The 19,458-nt window shown below is 47.3% G+C and overlaps 1 protein-coding gene across 4 annotated transcripts in view; it reads left to right on the forward strand.

The window, feature by feature from the left end:
- The window catches only part of PRKCB (protein kinase C beta), a 244,397-nt gene that overhangs the window by 184,791 nt on the left and 40,148 nt on the right, over positions 1 to 19,458 (forward strand). For all 4 annotated transcript variants that reach the window (XM_075011091.1, XM_075011088.1, XM_075011090.1 and 1 more), the window contains 4 exons: positions 385 to 447; positions 4,220 to 4,358; positions 13,070 to 13,150; positions 13,589 to 13,696. In XM_075011091.1, the coding sequence (XP_074867192.1) occupies positions 385 to 447; positions 4,220 to 4,358; positions 13,070 to 13,150; positions 13,589 to 13,696 (391 nt within the window). The remainder of the gene's footprint in view (positions 1 to 384; positions 448 to 4,219; positions 4,359 to 13,069; positions 13,151 to 13,588; positions 13,697 to 19,458) is intronic.

Below are 19,458 nucleotides of genomic sequence, written 5' to 3' on the forward strand. Positions count from 1 at the left end.
TGTAACATGTTACCACTGCTTTCTTTGCTGTCATGGCTTTCCCATGAAACAGGGCACTTTGTGGGACATGTTCAATCACCCCACAGTAACAACCAGTGATAGATCTTGACTCTTTTTTTAAAAGAATGGGGATCTGTGTAATCAGAAGTGACAGCCCCACACTAGCCCACAGCAACCTGATCATGTTATTACCTGTTACATGGCAGAGCGGAGCTGTGTTGCTCTTGTGGGATGTTTGTCCGGTGTTTTTCCAATGCGATTGCCGGTATCTCCTGGTGATGTGTGCCCAGCATGTTTCATTTTGTGTAATTAGATTTGAAAGCTTTTCACTTTAATTTATCTGCTTTAATTATCAAGGTCTTCCTGTTAAATCTTTAATTTCAGATTCTATGCCGCAGAAATTGCTATTGGCCTCTTCTTCCTACACAGCAAAGGCATCATTTATCGGTAGGTGAGCGTGTTCTCCCTTTCTCCCCTTCTAAAGAACGGTGGCAAAAGCAGGAGCCTGTTCTCACCGGGACTGGACTTTGCCCATAGGGTCAAGGAATTTTATTTTGTCTGCCAAATGACATGGTATTCAGCCGCCCATCCTCCTGCTGCTGCCCATCCGATGGTTTGGCAGCTGTCCATGCATACTTCCAATAAATGGAACTGGAGCCTATTAGTGCGTGATGAGAGCTTTCATAGGGAAGAGAGATAGTAAAAGTAGTTTTGACTCTTCTCCTGCCTCCCTGTTTCACGTTTCTAGTTGGACAACCTAAATCTCAGCTGGTGAGCTGTTACAATTGTGAGATACATATTTTCCTAGGCAGCATCGTTTTCTCATCTTTGAGACTTAAAGTGAGTACTTATGAGTGTTTTTCCTGAGGCTGGCAATATAAACCCTGCACATACAGTTGTAACAGTCTAGGTTAGCTAAATTGCTGGGAGAGCACTCAGAGGCTTCTGGCTAGGCACTGAAACTAGCACTGGTGCTCTTTAACATGCTGGAGAATCCACAAGGCCCAAGGTAAAGCAGAACATCCTTAATGAATGTCAGATGTCATTAACTGCCCAGTGAAGGTGAATGCTGACTTCACTAGCATAGTCATGGATTACTGAACAAGCTGCTCCAAAGACAAAAAGCAGTTGGGAGAACCTGACAGGAGAAGCAATTTTTTCCACTAGCTGGTGCAGAGAGATGTTATAAGTTCACTGGTACCTTGTGCCTCCCTCCACTTTTAAATTGAATGCAGCCTTTTGTTTATCTGTCCTTGGCCAATCTGTATTCTAAGCACTGTTGCCATAGTTAGTGAAGTCCTCAAAACTTAAGCACCTGTAAATTGGACTATTCCTTCTACTGCACTTTTGCTCAACAGACCGAGATGAGTTTGTCGAACCAAGGAAGTACTTGACATTATTTTACACATGCAATGACCTTGGTTCCAAATAGCTCAATATAATTTCTCCCAATGAAGTGTGTGGCAATCTTGACGGTTGAGTTGTCCATTCCAAACCTGGATGTTATTTCCTTGTTGTCCCTTTCTACATAGCTGCAGCATTAACATAGCATCTCTCCTAGTTTGTAGAAGCATAGAATCACAGGACTGGAAGGGACCTCAGGAGGTCTTTGAGTCCAGTCCCCTGCTTCAAGCAGGATCAACCCCAACTAAGTCATCCCAGCTAGGACCTTGTCAAGCTGGGACTTAAAAACCTCTAGGAATGTAGATTCCACCACCTCTCTAGCAATGCATTCCAGTGCTTCACCACCACCTGGTGAAGTAGTTTTTTTCTAATATCCAACCTACTCCTCTCCTTCCATAACTTCAGACCATTACTCCATGTTCTGCCGTCTGTCACTACTGAGAACAGTTTCTCTCTATCCTGTTTAGAGCCCCCTTCAGGAAGTTGAAGGCTGCTGTAAAATCACCACTCAGTCTTCTCTTCTGCAACTAAATAAGCCTAAATCCCTCAGCTTGTCCTCATAGGTCATGTGCTCCAGCCCCTTAATCGTTTTCGTTGCCCTCCGCTGAACCTGCTCCAGCACATCCACATCCTTTCTGTACTGGGGGCCCAAAACTGGACACAACACTCCAGATGTGTCCTCACCAGTGGCCTTCCCACATTCCTCCCCAGTATTTTTGTGATTGCAGCAGGGAGACCAGTTCATCTCCGTTCCCTTTGGAGCTGAGTCTTAACACTTGGTTTCAGCCAGCTGGGGAATTTGTAGTCCAGAGATCTTGAGTTAACTCTTCCCCATAATTCTGATATGTTCACTCACAGCCAGAGGTAAGGCCATGATCTGAAGAAGTGGATCTGTCCCATGAAAGCTCATCACCTAATAAATTATTTCGTTAGTTTTTAAAGTGCTACTTGACTGCTTTTTGTTTTGATAGAATACAGACTAACATGGCGACCTCTCTGTCACTAGCCAGAGGAAGGATGAACATGTACATGTGCCAGAGGCTAGGTCACTGTGACTCAAGTTAGCAGAGGAGAGGCATACCTGCTCAGGTGCTTCTGTGTTTGTGGTAAAGGCCTGTTGTCTGCTGGGTGAGAAGTCAGAGGGAGAGGAGTTTGGGTGTGGCTACTCAAATATTAGCTGGAGGGAAATCAAGACAGGGCAAAGGCTTTACTTCCACCCTTACTAGTGTTTACTTTCTAGCCATCCTTTTCCAGTGAACCCTACTGCAGCATGGGTTAGAAGTGAATATGCAGTTGATTCAGCGCACAAAACAGAGAAACTCATGTGACCATCTGCCTTCTCTTTGCATTACAGTAATTCTCCTAAATTGTAGCTCTGGGCTAGATCTTTACCTGGCTCCGCTCTCTGTAGGTCTGTGAAGTCAATTGAGCTATGCCTGTTTGTATGAGATGAGAATTTGGCCCTGTCTACCAAGCTGGTTGACATTAACTTCATGATGTGCCCTCAACTTCAGCCCTACGGTGTGTGATTTGCATCCTGATCCATCACCCAATAAAATTCGCAGCCTTGGACACAACATCATAAACCTTTGATGGCAAGTGGCCATTGACTCTAAGTTTTCAGTTGACACAATGACCAATACACCACTAGATGACCTGCCTGCTGGCCTTGCTGTAGCCCTGGACAGAGGTACAGCACATAGGCCCTTACGCAAAAGAAGACCTTAGGGTTATTGTACAGTAAGTACATAAACAGAAAAGTAATAACACCGAGCACATAGCCACTGATTAATTACAAGGGCAGCTACTTATACTCAAAAAACTGAACCTTCACTGAAGGACCAACCTGCCACTTCTTTTAGCATAATCCACTGACTGCATATTGGCCAACACTAGAGAACTGACTCAAGGATCTCTGGGCTGAGGATGTGAGTCTCTACAGCTTGCGTTAAAGAGCCAGTCCCTTATGCTGAGGGTTGTAGCAGACTCCTGTCTTCTGGCTATTGGGCACAGAGGCCTGTTGTGTTTCATTGGCTGTTTCTACACAGGCCACTTTCTTTGAAAGTGGAATGGTAATACACGGCCTGAAATATGCTAATGAGGCACAGATGCAAATTCCCCACACCTCATTAGCATACAGTCACGTGATTTGGAGTCCAGAAGACCATTCTTCCGGACTCCAAAACGCTGTGTAGAAGCACAGCCCCCGGGGAGCTTCCGGAAGGAAGTCCTTTTTCCAGAGGCTCCTTCTTCCCGAAAATTTTTGGGAAGAAGGGGCCTCCAGAAGGAGGACTTCCTTCTGGAAGGCCCCCCCCAGGGGCCGTGCTTCTAAATGGCATTTTGGAGTCCAGAAGAACCATCTTCTGTACTCCAAATCACGTCACCGTATGCATATTTGGGCCATGTCTTACCATGCCACTTTCGAAGAAGGTGGCCTGTGTAGAAACGGCCATTAAGAAAAGGAGTATAGATAGTGCTTGAACTTTTTCTGACTTGGTACCATCCATCTTTTGGTGACATGTGAACTGCAAATACATTTTGAGGTGCATTGGAGTGAAAAATGATCTATTAAGTCAATCTCCCTGCTCGTGCAAGACTGTCTTGTGCAGTGTATTTTCCAGGGCATTGTCCAGCCTGACATTTCTGTGGAGTAAACCATTTCAAAAATCAGGCCCCGAGATGTCTGCCTACAAAGAGTGTATGTGTAAGAGGAAAGTCCTTTCCCTGTTCCCAAACTCACTCATGCTAAGTCTGCTGGCTTTCTTTACGATGGCCTTTCCTGTTGTGTAACAGTTATTTTACTGTCCTGGTGTAGAGACCTAAAGCTTGACAACGTGATGCTAGATAGCGAAGGGCACATAAAGATCGCGGACTTCGGCATGTGTAAGGAGAACATCTGGGATGGGGTAACCACCAAGACCTTTTGCGGCACTCCTGACTACATTGCACCCGAGGTGAGTGAACACCATTCCCAGCAGGAAAGCTCCAAGGGAGCAGGGTTTGCAGAAATAAAAATATCGTCTGGAGATGCGTGCTTCAGAAAACACCTTTATGAAGTTATGGTGACCAAGGTTTGAAGGGGCACAGGCAGAGAAGACACAATGGTTTTGGTGGCTTTTGTCCCTCAGTGAATGTGCTGAATAGCTTTTGTCATAAGCTCTCTGACAGTAATGGTTAGTCAACAACATTTCCTTCCAAGAGACCTCTGTGACTGAGTATGTAGGTGGCTCCAGTTTTTGAAACCAGAGGTAAGGAAGGTAAGGTAGGGCCAAGTGAGAAGTGCATCCAAAGCAAAATGGGTGCAAGAGATCACTGGGAATTTGCTATGGAATTACTTTGCAAGAGGAATTGTAGTTTCTACTCAACTGAAATTTTTGATGGAAAAATTTTAATTCTGTCAGAATCTTTTTTTTTCCCCATTTAGGGTTTGTTTGGCGTGATCTGAAATATTTCATTTTTAGCTGACCCACAATGATTTATTTCAAATAAAGTCATTAAAACACAAAATGTGCTTCCCTACTGTGCGACGTTGCCCTGTGGTAGTTGTAGTTCTGTCCCTCCACTCTTCAAAAGGTAGTGTGCTGATAGCATTCTGCCCAAGATGTGTTGTGCATCATGGGAGTCACATAACTCTGGCTACATTGTGGGAAGTGTCCTTTGGTGGGGGATCCTTGGCCAATGGTGAAAGTGAAAGCAACGTACTTCCCAACGACAACTCCCCTGAGGCAATGTGCCAGCACCATCAGAAAATACAGTTGGATGTTGAAATGGCTCAAAACAAAGCACTTTTGTGTCGTTTCAAGATACTGAAGTCAAACTATTTGATTTGAAAATTCTGCGGGTTTTGTTTTTTTGTTTTTTTTTCACAATTTCCTTAATGAGGAAAATTTCAACTTCCTGTCACATAACAGCATGAATGTCAATGCTTAGATGTCAGTTTCCTGCAGGAAAGGAATTCTCAGTGCTGCTCGGCTCCGAGGGTCGTTGGCTGCTGTGGGTGCCAGGGTCAGGCTGCTGGGCTTTGTCACCCAGGACTCCACTAGACATTCATTCATTTGAATATTTTTGTGGTCTGTTCTGCTTCTTCCCCTGGTTGCAGCAGCAGCTGCAATTAGACATTCCTATTATATCTACCTCCCAGCAGCAAGGAAGCCAAAGGCCTCCCAAAGCTAATATCTCAGCATCAGTCCCTCTACTTCCTTCCCAGCTCTCTGTGACCTGCAAGCAAGGTGCCTCCATTCTCTGCTCTCGTGCCAACATTTCAGTGCTCTCTTCTAGCAGCTGGATGGTGGGAGGAGGCTGAGGGTAGGCCCTAAGTTGAAGCCAGTTAGTGCAAAGACCCCAGGACCCTGTTCACAAACCAGCCAGACAAGAGGAAACCAGCAGGTGGATTCTCTCCTGTTCCCTCAAACCACCTTCCCGCTGGCTAATATCGGTTACTGGCTCCGAGTCCGTTCTCCTCTAGCCACAGAGGCCTGTTGCCAGCTCCATTCCCCTGCAGCACAGCTGGATTCCCATGCCTGTTGGCTGGCCGTTCTGGCAGCTGCTCTTCCAGCGAGGCCCCTCTGGAGTCTGCTGCTCTCAGACCCAACAGAGGCCATTCGCCTACTGGGTTAGCTCTGTTCTGCTGCCTGCTCTGGGCTCTGGCTTGGGGCTCAGTATCCAGGATGCAGTCTCTTCCCCTTCTCAGGCAGCACATGTTTGTTTTCCGTCTCCATTCCCATGGAATGAGGTGTCCAGTGGAGCCCCCCCTTGCTGCTGGGGATATGGGCATTGCCCCGCCTAGGAGTGTGGTCTGGATCTCTCTGCACCCCTCTCCAGCACCCCAGCAGGAGCTCTTCTCCTCACACCCAGGCCCCCACTCACTGGCTGGGCCAGCAGGGTTTCTCTGCTTCTCTGTCTTCCCCTCCTCAGCTACACTCTCCTGCTGGACTGGAGGGCAGGGTGACTCTGGCTCCAGGCCTGTCTCCTCTCCCAGGACCACTGCTCATAGGGTCCAAATCTTCCACCGAGAACCTCATCACTGTCCTCCCAGCCCAGGGGACATGCGTCCTCCCCAGTCATTCGCAGCTGAGGGCCAGCAGTGCTGCTGCTCAAGGCCACCTAATGCCTCTCTATGGACTGCTCTCCAACCAGGAAAGCAAGTACCCCTTCCTGCCAGCTCCTGTACCTATGGGAACCTGATCTGGGAATCTGTGAGATGACTCAATAGCCTCATCAGTCTCCAGCGCCTGGCCTCACTCAGGGAGGCTGGCAAGGCCTCTGTGCCTTTTGTAGTGTTGGCTCAGGGTGCAGACAGATGGAAGCTGAGAGCCTTTAGCCTTCACAGGGGCCTCTTTGCAATGTGTTAAATGTGCCAGAATTCCCCCTTTCCTTCAGTCTGGGGGCTTCTGGCCTTCCCAGACACCTCCTTGAGGCCCCGGGACAAGGGCTTTCTCAAAGCCATACCGCCACTTCTTGTTATGGGGCTGCACTCACTAGCCCAGGGAGGGGGATTCATAAGCTCCCAATCTTTAATTCTCTACTCACCACCTGGGGAAGCCTATTACATTGTCTCCATCTCTAGCCAGCCACCCCCTGTCACTTTGCTGCCACCTCTCTGGGCAGTAGCTTCCTTTGTCCCTCCTCCTTTAGGTCAGTTGAATCTGCCTCTTGATTTGGTGGCACTCTCTGAGTACTCATGGAAATGCTGAGTCCTCATTGCCCATCTTTCCCAGGTGAGGAATCCAGGTGTTGTGTTTCCCCTACCTGGGTGGGGATGTCCTTTTTGCCCCCCAAACCCTATTAGTGCAGAAATCAAGAATCTTCGCCTGCTTGGATCGTGAGTATCTCAGGATTTGACATGAATCCTGGGATGTCTCACCAGAGCTCACCTTTGGAAAAGACTGGCCTCAGATGGCAGAAGCATCTGTTTCTGAAATCTGTACTGTGGCCACCTGATCTCTTCCTCATCTTCATGTGCCCTGGCTTGTTGGATCTGCCCTCATGTGCTGATATTTTTTCCGCCATTAGTAAGGTGAACCAGTGCCATCCACTCACTGCTGTAACATCCTTTGTTTGTAAATGGTGTCACTGGGCTGGCTGGGAGATGAGGGATGACTAACCGGGGAAAACTACTCACCTGTAGATCTGCTGGCTGGTCAGCCCTTCTCCCAGCCCACCTCCAATGGAGGGTTATCTTCCCCGTCTTCATGCTGGAAGTCTGTAGTTGGAATGGAGGTGGGTGGGCAGCATATCACTTATATTCTGGCCTTGCCTGGCAAATCAGCTGCCTCGTTGGTGCTAGAATGTGGAGTCACAATAGGGTAACTTCTCTTTTGGGCTAGGCTTGGAGAACAGAGAGCTGTAACAAATGGAATCACCAATGAGTGAAAAGATCTGGAGACAGCCCCATCACGTTACTTGCTGTGAAAAGTGGCAGGCTGGCTCTGAAATAACTTGTTACCAACATTTCCAAACTGTTCAGTATCTTAATGCTTGTGTCAGCTTATTATTTTAACAATGGATGGCATTGTATATGACAAACTATGCTTAAAGTACCAGCTGGGGGCATGTTAGCCATTTATTTAAGGGAGCTAATGAGGCGTTTGCTCATAAATACCCGTCTTCTTTAAAAAATAACGAAGAAAGAAAGAAATCATCTTACATTCTGCCTGAATGCTCAGCAATGAAATATTAGTATTTATCTATTGAAACATTTTAAGGAACTAAATCTCCTTCAGAAGTATGCCACATTATATTCCAGTATGCTAAACTGGTTTGTGCTTCATCCTAGCCAGGGAAATATTTAATTACTGGCACATACATGTGTTTTGTGGACTCTGTATATTAAGAGTAATAGTCCTGTTGCTATGAGTGATTAATACTCATTCAAAACAGGACAAATGGCCATGTCCTTTGGTATTCATCTTATCCCTCAAACATTTTTTTTCTGTGCTTCAATTTGTTTTTTCCAATAGAAGAGCAGTGAGTGGGAAATTAGGATGCAAAATTGCTAATGGATTCAGGAATAATATTCTTATTTACACCTTTGATGATGTTCTTTACCCAGAGATCTCAAGAAAATGAGTAAATGTATTCCTCTTTCATAAATGAGGCAACTAGGCACACCTAGCCAAGCTCACGCAGCTGTTCACTAGCAGAACTAAGTTTAGGACTTAGATCTCCTAAATGCCAGTCTAGGTCTCTCACCATTAGGCATTCCTGCCTTCCATTAAGAAGTTAAAAATGTTTTATGATACTGTGAGCTCGAGTTAGAAACATCTTGGGACGTAAGCTTGTTTGCTTTAGTATAAGGTACAAGTCACTCTGATATCTAAGGGAGCTTGAATGGCCCTCACTGGTAGTTTCCTGTGAAGAGAGAGTGCTGTTTAGTAGGTTTTTTTTCTGGTGTTTTATTTACCAGCATTGGTTTCTTGCAAGGGTTTTTTGGTTGGTTGATTGGTTGGTTGTTCTATTTAATATGTTTTACTCTTAGAGGACTTTGGTGTGAGTAGTTCACTCCTGAATTTCCAAGAGCAATGGCGAATCACCAAGGACCAAGTGAAAGGAACACTAGGCGAATTTGAAGTCAGGGAAATTCAGAGATGAACTCATCTTCTGACCTCAGTAATTCTCCATCGTTGAAAGGAAACAGAACAGTCACGCATCTAAAAAGCTGTGTGGCTGATTTTAAGCACGCTGCTCATGCATTTATAATCAGGCATGTTGTGTAAGTACTTTGTTGAATCAGGACCCCTGTGAAGCCAGGGACATGATAGCAGCTCTGTATCTTTAGACTTAGCTGAATGTCACTGCTTTTGCAGGTTTAACATAGGCTGCTAATAGGTCATTTGATGAAGCCTGTGATTTAAAGGGCGAAAACACATTATTGTCCTGCTGGGGAAGTAATGGATCATGGTAAGAGCCCATAATTGGTCTCTGGGTAGCAGACCAGAATGGTAACTTGGGAGCTAGTCTGATCTGTTAGGCAGATAGGACTGGTCATGCATTGTTTATCTAAACCCTGCCCCATGAACCCATTGCATGTGGCTGGGTCCTTTCCAAGCTTTCCGAAATACTGGACGAGAGAAGCTCATATTTAACCTGCTCCATTTCACACCTGTCAGTGAAAGCAAGTGGCTGTTAGTTTCATGGAAGACTGACAGAGTAATTTGAAAAATAACCAGTTGCCTTTTCTTCTTCATGGATGTTGCCCTCCAAGGGAGGAGGAGGTAGAATGGGACAGGGTTTTCTGTTTATATAGGATGGAAAGGGGGGCTGCGGGTGGACTCAGATGTCTGTCGGTGTGGGTCAGATTGCAGGACTGGGGCCTCAGTCGAATGTGGGGGCTCGAGTGTGAGAATAGACAGAAAAACCTCCTGGAGTTGCACTGAATCACTGTATGTATATTTTACTGTGATTAGCATGTGATTTGCATTTACATTTGAATATATGAATCTATTCAGAATAGAATTCTGTAATTGGGTTGAATAAATTGTGTAATTGTTCTGTGTTAAGTAACAGATGGCACAGCCTAAGGCCCATCAAACTCTGTACGCTGAAACGACGCCCAGCAGCAGCAAGGAAAGCAAATAAATTGGGCCTTGAAAGAGCCCTTCAGAGCACAGATGAGCAGAAGCAGATTCCTTTGACTCAGGCTTCCACCCTGGTTAGAACTCTGTGTGCACACACTGGCACTGCAGGTTGCCTTCCTGCTTCCCCATTGAGCAGTTGTACCTGGGAAAATAAAATGCCAGAAACATGCCCACTCCCACACTCACCCATAGGCATCATCAGTACTGCCATTCAGACAGAGCTGGGCTGGGTTTCTAGAGCAATGATGTTCCTTCACTCTCCAGGGTGTTGACTACTGGAGTAGTTTCCTTCCTTAAGTAGCTGGGAAGCCAAAACACATGCTGGTACAGTAGTCCTTCCTGTTCACAGAAAACATCCCGGGGGTGCAGAGGGATTGTGCATTAGCTTTTTCACGGCTAAAGACACACAAGCTGCGTCTACACGTGCACGCTACTTCGAAGTAGCGGCACCAACTTCGAAATAGCGCCCGTCGCGTCTACACGCGTCAGGCGCTATTTCGAAGTTAACTTCGACGTTAGGCGGCGAGACGTCGAAGTCGCTAACCTCATGAGGAGATAGGAATAGCGTCCTACTTCGACGTTCAACGTCGAAGTAGGGACCGTGTAGACGATCCGCGTCCCGCAACGTCGAAATTGCTGGGTCCTCCATGGCGGCCATCAGCTGGGGGGTTGAGAGATGCTCTCTCTCCAGCCCCTGCGGGGCTCTATGGTCACCGTGGGCAGCAGCCCTTAGCCCAGGGCTTCTGGCTGCTTCTGCAGCAGCTGGGGATCTATGCTGCAGGCACAGGGTCTGCAACCAGTTGTCAGCTCTGTGTATCTTGTGTTGTTTAGTGCAACTGTGTCTGGGAGGGGCCCTTTAAGGGAGCGGCTGGCTGTTGAGTCCGCCCTGTGACCCTGTCTGCAGCTGTGCCTGGCATCCCTATTTCGATGTGTGCTACTTTGACGTGTAGACGTTCCCTCGCAGCGCCTATTTCGATGTTGGGCTGAGCAACGTCGAAGTTGAACATCGACGTTGCCAGCCCTGGAGGACGTGTAGACGTTATTCATCGAAATAGACTATTTTGATGTTGGCTGCACGTGTAGACGTAGCCACAGTGTTTTTATCATCTAGACTGATGTGTCTAAAAGTTTCCTTTCGGTGAGCAAGGTTTATTCACTAAGTACGCAGTCCTACAAGCCTATGAGGATTCTCACCCTGAGACAGTGAAGCCCTTTGAGCATGTGCTTAAATTGAAGTACGTGAGCAATCCCATTGTCTGTGATAGCCTGGGCGCTTATTCAAGGTACTACAAAGGCACATGAACAGTTCACAGTCCTGATGATGTAGATTAATTGTGGTCTGAATACTGTTCAGGGACACACATTTCTGGAAGCAGTTTCTGGTCTGCTCCGATTGCAAGAATGCTTAGCAGCAATCTGTCTGCATGCTTGAAGCATAAACTTTGGGGCATTTGTTACTCCCTGTATGTTTGAAGAAGGTGGAGAAGGCTTATTTTGGTACAGTGGGACTTTCTCATGAGCTGGTCATTATTTTTTCACACTGAACAACTTCGCTATCTGCTTGGAGTTGCTCTGGGAACGGAATTGTAATTGAAACCTTGCAGTGCACTGGAACCGTGTTGGAACGTTTAATTTATTTCACTAGAAAGAGAGTTTCTCTGTGCTAGAGGTTATTCTGGTTGGGTTCAGTCGTACTTTGCCCTGAGTCGTGGCTGTTCTTGACGTAGGCGGAGTTAAATGAAGCTGTATGCAAAGCTGATCAATGATCTTACTGATTTTGCTGCAAGGCTATAAACGTGATTTTGTAGGCTCAGGTTTTTACAAACAGAGCCATTCAAAAAATGTGCGATTCCACACTCTGAGGCAAGCAGTTGGCCCTTGTTCCAATGAAATTTCGACTCAACATTTCACAAATATAATGGCTTTCAGTTGAAAATTGTATTGTTATCCATTTCAACTCCAAAACGGTCACATTTGCAAGCAGGTGGGCTGCTGCACAGCTGTGAGAGCTTTTATTCTTTGTTCTTTTCTGCAAGTTTGAGCTATTTTCACAAAGTAAGAATGCAATCTCCCAGCTTCAAAATTACTAAAATTCCATAAGCCTTTTTCAAAGCTACACCTCTACTGAGGGTCAAATTCTGGTGAAACGGAACAGAGCAACTGTAGAGAAATCAGTGGAATTCATCCAGGTTTATACCAGTGTGAGTCAGAGAAGAATTTGGCCTAATTTTCGAGTGGAAACAATGTTGTGTCTGCACTCATGAACCTGGCAGGGGTGGGGGGCACCAGGGGCATCCTACAATTGTGAACAAAGCAAATCACTGATCGATCATATTACTTTTCTTTCTTGTGGGACAAGAGCCCCACATTCCCTAGCTAGTCTTTGGGACCAGCAGTCCTCTCCCTTCCTCAGGAGTCAGGTTAGTAGCCATTTTCTAAGGTGGGAGTCTGGCTCCTTACTGCCTCTAGAATCCCACAACCTGCTAAGCATCCATCCATCCATCCATCCATATCGCTCTCTCGCTCTCTCGCTCTTTCTCCCGCCCCAACTGGGGAAGCTTTTACAACACAGGCCTTCAATAAGCCTCTAAGTGGAGCCAGCTGGTCCTCATCTGCCTGGTCCAGTTCCCTGCCAGCTGCTTCTGTTTGCCCTGCAGTGATCCACCTCTCATTAACAAGGGAGTTGGCCCTTCTCTTCCTTTTTGGGCTGCTTTCCCCGCTGCTGTAGCAACCTTTTGCCTCACCCTGTCGCACTGGTCACACGTTGGTTTTTCATGCAGCAGCTCAGTTTCCCTGACTCCTTAGAGCTGCGGTATTTCAGAAGCTGTGTGTTCTGGGGTTTTTGAAAAAGCTGAGTGACTGATATCCTACATATGCCAGGTTAACAAGTGCTGGCTTTCGAAGGTCCTGGACACCTGCTGGTAGGGGCTATTTCAGCCATTTCTACAAGTGCTCCTTCCCTTTGAAAATCCAATCATGAATAAATAGCCCTGTCCTTTTGACCTGGACTGCTGTTTGGAATTATTTTGCATTGTGGCAAGAGGCTAATAATTGAAGCATTGTAATCCTGCTGTTTTTGTTGTTTTTAGATAATTGCTTATCAGCCCTATGGGAAGTCAGTGGATTGGTGGGCATTTGGTGTTCTGCTCTACGAAATGCTAGCTGGCCAGGTAATTGAATTTTAATTGATTCCCGCAGGATTTTGTTAAATTCCATTTAGTATTGCATCTGACGAAGCTGGTCTTTACCCACAAAAGCTCATACTCTAAAATATCTATTAGTCTATAAGGTGTAGCAGGACTTCTCATTGTCTTTGCAGGTACAGACTAACACGGCTGCCTCTCTGGTACTTAAATTCCATTGTGAGCAGCTGTTGGAGAGCAATGTGTTTTGACACCAGAAGAAGTGGGGAAGCAGGACAGTGTGATTTGTGCAATGCAGGGGTTTGAATCAGGGGTCACAGGCATAGGGAGAGGCTGAGGCACCCAGAGAAATAGCAGGGACAAGAAGTGGCTGATTTCCTAGCTGGAGATTGTAGACACAGGTGTTCTGCCAGAGCCAATAATATGCCCCTTAACTTGTCTTCTTTCTTCCTCCTTCCTCCACAGGCACCCTTTGAAGGAGAAGATGAAGATGAACTTTTCCAGTCTATCATGGAGCACAATGTAGCCTATCCCAAATCCATGTCCAAGGAGGCTGTGGCAATCTGCAAAGGGGTAAGGGGGAAGCCTTTGCTTTTTTGGATGGGGCAAAGAATGTGCATGACTTGGGTTTTAATGCACTAGGTGAAGAGTTGCAAGTGCAGCTGCGGGCCAGAGCTGCGGTGTGCACCTAAGTTGGGGTGCACGCCCCGCAGCGACAAGTGCACATCGTGGAATTACCCATACAGATGGCTAATAAGACTCATTGGTGAGCAACTTGAGTGCATGGGCTCCTGTTATGGGGCACAGTTCAGGAGTTCTTGTCCTGGGGGAAATGCCTTCCTGCCATGTGCCAATTAGCTGTGAAATGGGCCATCCTGCTTGCTCCCCCTTGGGCTGCAATATTGCATCCCATAGGTGCTGCCTCCATTGGCGAGTGAGATAACTTAGTGGGTGCTGCTGAGCACCCACCAGCAGCCAAGCCCCCCCGCCCCTTCCCCTGTCAGCACCCCTCCCTTCCAACACCTCCCCTGCCCTCCCAGCGCTTCCGGAGCACCATGAGCAGCTGTCTCACGACATTCTAGAAGCTCCAGGAGGGCGGGGGCTGGGGGGAGGCGTGGGGATTGGGCAGAGCAGTGATGGAGCTTTGGAGAAGGGGTGGACTGGGGCAGGCTGGGGCAGGCCAGGGTTGGGAAAAAGTGGGGCAGGGGTCTGGAGAAGGGGTGGGGTCAAGCATTCCCCAACCTTGCTAGATGGGAAGTTGATGCCTATATTGCAACCTGCTAGAGATTTGCATCCTGTGGCCACACTCCATAGCAAAGCTGTGGTGCTAAATTCTCTGCCTCTGCGGTGAGATATAGCCCTCCTGGGACTGGTGGGCATCCTGCCATTGATTTCAGTGGGATTCAGTTCATTCTGAACATGAAAGAACAAGTGACTAGGGACTCCCCTTTCCCTCTGAGAGCGCTAGGAAGTGCTGTGTGTAAGGGTCCAGCTGCCAGTCATCTTGTGAATACCTGCAGCAGAGAGCTGGTGCCCCCTTAACATGCATCTTCCAATGCACGTGTCACTGCTCAGGCTTAAAGGGCAGGTGTCTGACTTCCATTCCCCATCCTGTGCAGGAGGGCGAGAGTGCCCCACAAAGCCCCTGCTTCCACCTTCCGTGGCTTCATCCCTTTATCTGGGGTTTATTTTCTGCATGGGGACTTTCCACGGAGGGTGAATGCAGATTGCTTGTGCTGCTGTGTCTCTCATTGCTTGGGAGAAGCCCTGCTGTGTGCGGCTCCCATCAGTGCTGAGCAGAGTGGGGTCTGAGGGGCATTGGGGCTGGCTATCCCAGGGGGATGCAGCATATGGAGCTACATAGGCAAGGCCATGCCATGTGGCTGGGTACATGTTCCTGGAGCAGCTCCCCCAGCCTGCAGTGGTTTAACAAGAAGATCCTGTCTCCTGTGATGTGGGTGTCACAGGCCGGCCTCTGCCACACAGGGGCCTCTCTGGTATTTCCGATGTATCTCGAGGGGTATTAAACACCTGATGGCTTCTTCTTCCAAAGCATTATGTGTCTGCTGTCACTCCAGCCAGGCTGACAGGAGATACTGGAGTTAGCATGTGTGGCATAGGGGTTGCCAGGTGTCCGGTTTTCAACCAGAATCTGCCTCCTGCCAACAGCTCCTGCCTCTTGCAGAGGTGGCTTTATTCAGCGGGTGGTAGAGCTTTCTCCCATTGGCACAGAGCAGCTGTGCCAGATGGGCTACAGTGGTGCTGCTGCATCGGCACCAACGGAGGCGACACGTGGGGGTGCAGACATGCCCCTCCCAGCCCCACCCCTGCACTCTCCATTAGTGCAACACTGGACAGTCCCATCCCTCCCCCAGAGTGGTGAGGCCCAAAAGCAATGCAAGGGATGTGTTCCCATGCTTCCCGGAAGGAATGCGACACTTCTGCAGGAAGAGGTGGGCGGGGCGGAGCAGGGCCACATGGCTAGTGGCCTCCTTCCCCCAGCCCAGCAACCCCATACTAGTCGCTCCTGTGCACCAATGCAGTGCTTCTTTTGTAGACTAGCCCTTAGTGGTGGCACAGGAACATCCCAGGGGGTAACCTTGTGGGCCTGGGAATGTAGCAGTCTCCAGGCGTCACTGGGGCTTGGCTTGGGGCTTTGGGCTGCTTGCCTTCCAGTGCAAGGCCCAGGGACTGGGAGTGCTGGGGTGGAGCGTGGAAGCTGAAAGCAGTCACCAGGCTTAGCACCTTTTGTGCAGAAAGTCCTTGACCATGCTGAGTGGCAGCAGGGACACTTCATGTATCTGTGGAGCAGTAGAACAGTATCAGGGCCAGGATCCAATCACATTCTTAATGGCATTCCTAACTAATTTTAAGGTAAAAAGTAAGACCAGAATCCTGCAGATTTAGGTGCCTGTGTATGTGTTTTGCAGGATCTAGGCTTAATTTTACCTGATCAAATGGCTTTCTTAACTGAGACTCTGTATGAAGCAGTGTACTGAGCTGGGAGCCAGCCCTGCAAAGACTTCAGTGAATACCTCACTTTATTTGCACCCTAAGTGATCAAAGCCTGTTAGAGTCTGGATGCGGCTGTTTCTTATTCAGGTTTGACTCCATTCCTCAGTTGGACAGAACTCAGCTGTAGCCCAGGCTCTCTTGACATTGGGGTTTTGGGTAGAGCGCTCCTTTATCTTTTAAAACATCTTGGCTATGTTAAAAATGTGACTCTGTCAGCTCTGAGAAAGTAGCACTTGCACCTGCTGATGGACAATGACCCAACTTACAATTAAATTTGTTGCTACGGTGTCATGTAGCCCCCTTGCAGTTGCTGCAGGCCTGCTAGTACTGGCTCCTTGGAGGGGAAAAGTTGAAGTGTTCCAGGTTTTAAGTAGGTCATAGGGAAGCAATTGTTTTCCAGGTCACTTGGCAGTCATTTTCAGTAAAAAGTAGCAATAAAGTCTCCCTAGCTGCGTCTACACGAGCCGACTACTTTGAAGTAGCTGTGCCAACTTTGAAATAGCGCTCTCCACGTCTGCACCTGGCAAGTGCTATTTTGAAGTTGAAATCAACATAAGGCGGCGAGACGTCGAAGTTGCTATCCCCAACAGGAGATGGGAATAGCGCCCTACTTCGACGTTGAACGTCGAAGTAGGGCACGTGTAGACGATCCGCGTCCCGCAACATCGAAATAGCGGGGTCCGCCTTAGCAGCCATCAGCTGAGGGGTTGAGAGACGCTCTCTCCAGCCCCTGCGGGGCTCTATGGTCACCGTGTACAGCAGCCCTTAGCCCAGGGCTTCTGGCTGCTGCTGATGCAGCTGGGGATCCATGCTGCGTGCACAGGGTCTGCAACCAGTTCTCGGCTCTGTGGATCTTGTGCTGTTTACTGCAAGTGTGTCTGGGAGGGGCCCTTTAAGGGAGCGGCTAGCTGTTGCCCCGGAAGTGCTAGTCCGCCCTGTGACCCTGTCTGCAGCTGTTCCTGGCACCCTTATTTCAATGTGTGCCGCTTTGGTGTGTAGACGCTCCCCTGCAGCGCCTACTTCGATGTAGTGCTGCCCAACGTCGACGTTGAATGTCGACAGCACCAGCCCTGGCGGACGTGTAGACGCTATTCATCGAAATAAGCTATTTCGATGTAGCATTCCCGTGTCGATGTAGCTCCTGTTAATTTAGAAATTGTCATATTAAGGTGAGCGGGAGTTTCTGCCAACTTTTTGAGGGTGTGGGTGTTGTGGGGAGGAGGCTATTTCTCCAAGTCTAGCATAAATGAAGAGAGGGAGACATTCTCTGGTGTTATGCTAAACATCATTATCCCCACAGTGCTCCAGGGAGTAAGACTGGCAAGTGATTAGAGACTGGAGCAGTGATAAATCAAGCTGTCTGTTTTATTTTCTGTCGCATCAGTCAAAACCTGAATGCTGTAAATCGACAAGAAGAGAGCATGATTAAAACATCTGCTGGATAGAGCTGTAATGGCTTTTCTCATTTCTGGCAACCATGAAGCTGCATGGGAGGAAATTTAACTATGCATATACATCCTGGTCTCCTGTGTGAATCCTTCCCTTTTTGTCTCATGGACGTTATGTAGACAACAAAGTGGTGGCTCCGTACATATATTTTTGTGAAATAAAAAGATATGGGGGGCATTGCATTGTCTTAACTTGCCCTTTCTCCCCCTCCCAGGGGAAAAAAAAAAAGAAACCCCATACCTGACTGCAATTTTAAGATGCCCAGAAAGCTAAAATGACAGCATGTCTCCAGACACATTACAGAGAGGTAGATATCTTTACAGCCCCATGAGGATACAAAATTTGTATCTGTATCCTCATCCACATCTGCAAAAATAAGCCATGGATATCTGCATCCATATCCATGGATGCGGAAACCCTTAGATATAAAGCAGATATTTGCAGGGCTCTTGTCAAGTTAATGACCATCTTGTTGTTTGTGTTAGTAAGTCATGCATTTTCTAGAAAAAAGTTTCATTAGCTAGCCTACAAAACCAACCCAATGAAACCAATTCAATGACAAAAGCAATTGGAAAAAGCTCTGCCTGTAAACATGGAAGGTCGTGTATATCACAGCTGGGCTTTTCCAGGAACAACTGAAAGGGGATTTTATTGCCCTACACAATTTTATTCCTATGTGTTGGTGCCAATCAGTATGTAGTTTGGTATTAAATCTTGCTTTGGGCAGCCAGGAGATGGGAAGCAATTTCACACAGAAGGCCTTGTATCTGCGTGAGCCAAATGGTAAATGGTCATCAAAGATGCACTCATTGGGAAACAAATTGGATACTTAACCAGAATCTGCATCTTTGACTCTACCTTAAATGCCACTTTCTAAATCGGGTGCAATAATGCTTTCCTTATTAGAATGTCAATTCGCACTGATGGGGGTGTTTTAGGTGAAGAAATCTGAGTTGTTTTCAGTGGGGGGGAGGGATGCAGGCATAGTAACTACTGGTTTTATTGCACAGTGCTTCCTTTCTGCAATCCATTGATAAATGCTGGTTTAGTTGTCAAAAGCCAGCGCTCAGGCCTGATGGCAAAAGCCTGCCCAGCATGTGTGCAAATGACAGGTTGGTCTTCCATCCAGATTACCTGGTATGTGACAACTAAAAATAGACCCCATTGTTTCTCAAGAGACACATTCTGGTTTGTGACTTAACAGCGGCTCTTGTGTGTACAAGACAGTTGGCGTAAATATCAAATGTTTTCTTCCCATATGGAGACTTTTGAATGTGCCTGAACAAAGTCACAGACAGACTGCCTGTGGACAGACTGCCTGTGAATAGCAGATCCCTCTTCAGTCACTGTTGGTAGCAAAGGCAGGAGATGCCAGGGCTTTCTCCATAAAAGCTACACATATCTGGCATAGTAACAGAGAGGAAGCCGTGCTAGTCTATACACTATCAAAACAAAAAGCAGTCAAGTAACACTTTAAAGACTAGCAAAATAGTTTATTAGGTGAACTTTCGTGGGACAGACCCACTTCTTCAGACCATATCCGACCATATTTTTGTTTTGATATCTGGCATGGTATTTTTCAATGGCTGAGATGCCTGGGGGAGGAGGACCTCAGACAGCAAATAACTAGCACATTGTTTTAGGCCGTTCCCCCTGTGATCTATTAATGACAAAGATATTGAGGGAGCACTCCTGTATCAGATATTTCCAATGGAATCTTTATTTTTTTAAAAAATGTTGAAAAGCAGGTTTTCTAAAATTTTGTTTAGGGAATTTGGGGGTTTCTGTGGTTTTTCACTTTAGTGCTAGGTGACCCTTTCAGTCAGACTGTCTGGTAGGATGTGCCATCGGGGTGGTGTGTTTGTGTCATG

This window comes from Carettochelys insculpta, chromosome 16 (assembly GCF_033958435.1).
Source record: "Carettochelys insculpta isolate YL-2023 chromosome 16, ASM3395843v1, whole genome shotgun sequence".
NCBI classification, from domain to species: Eukaryota; Metazoa; Chordata; order Testudines; family Carettochelyidae; genus Carettochelys; species Carettochelys insculpta.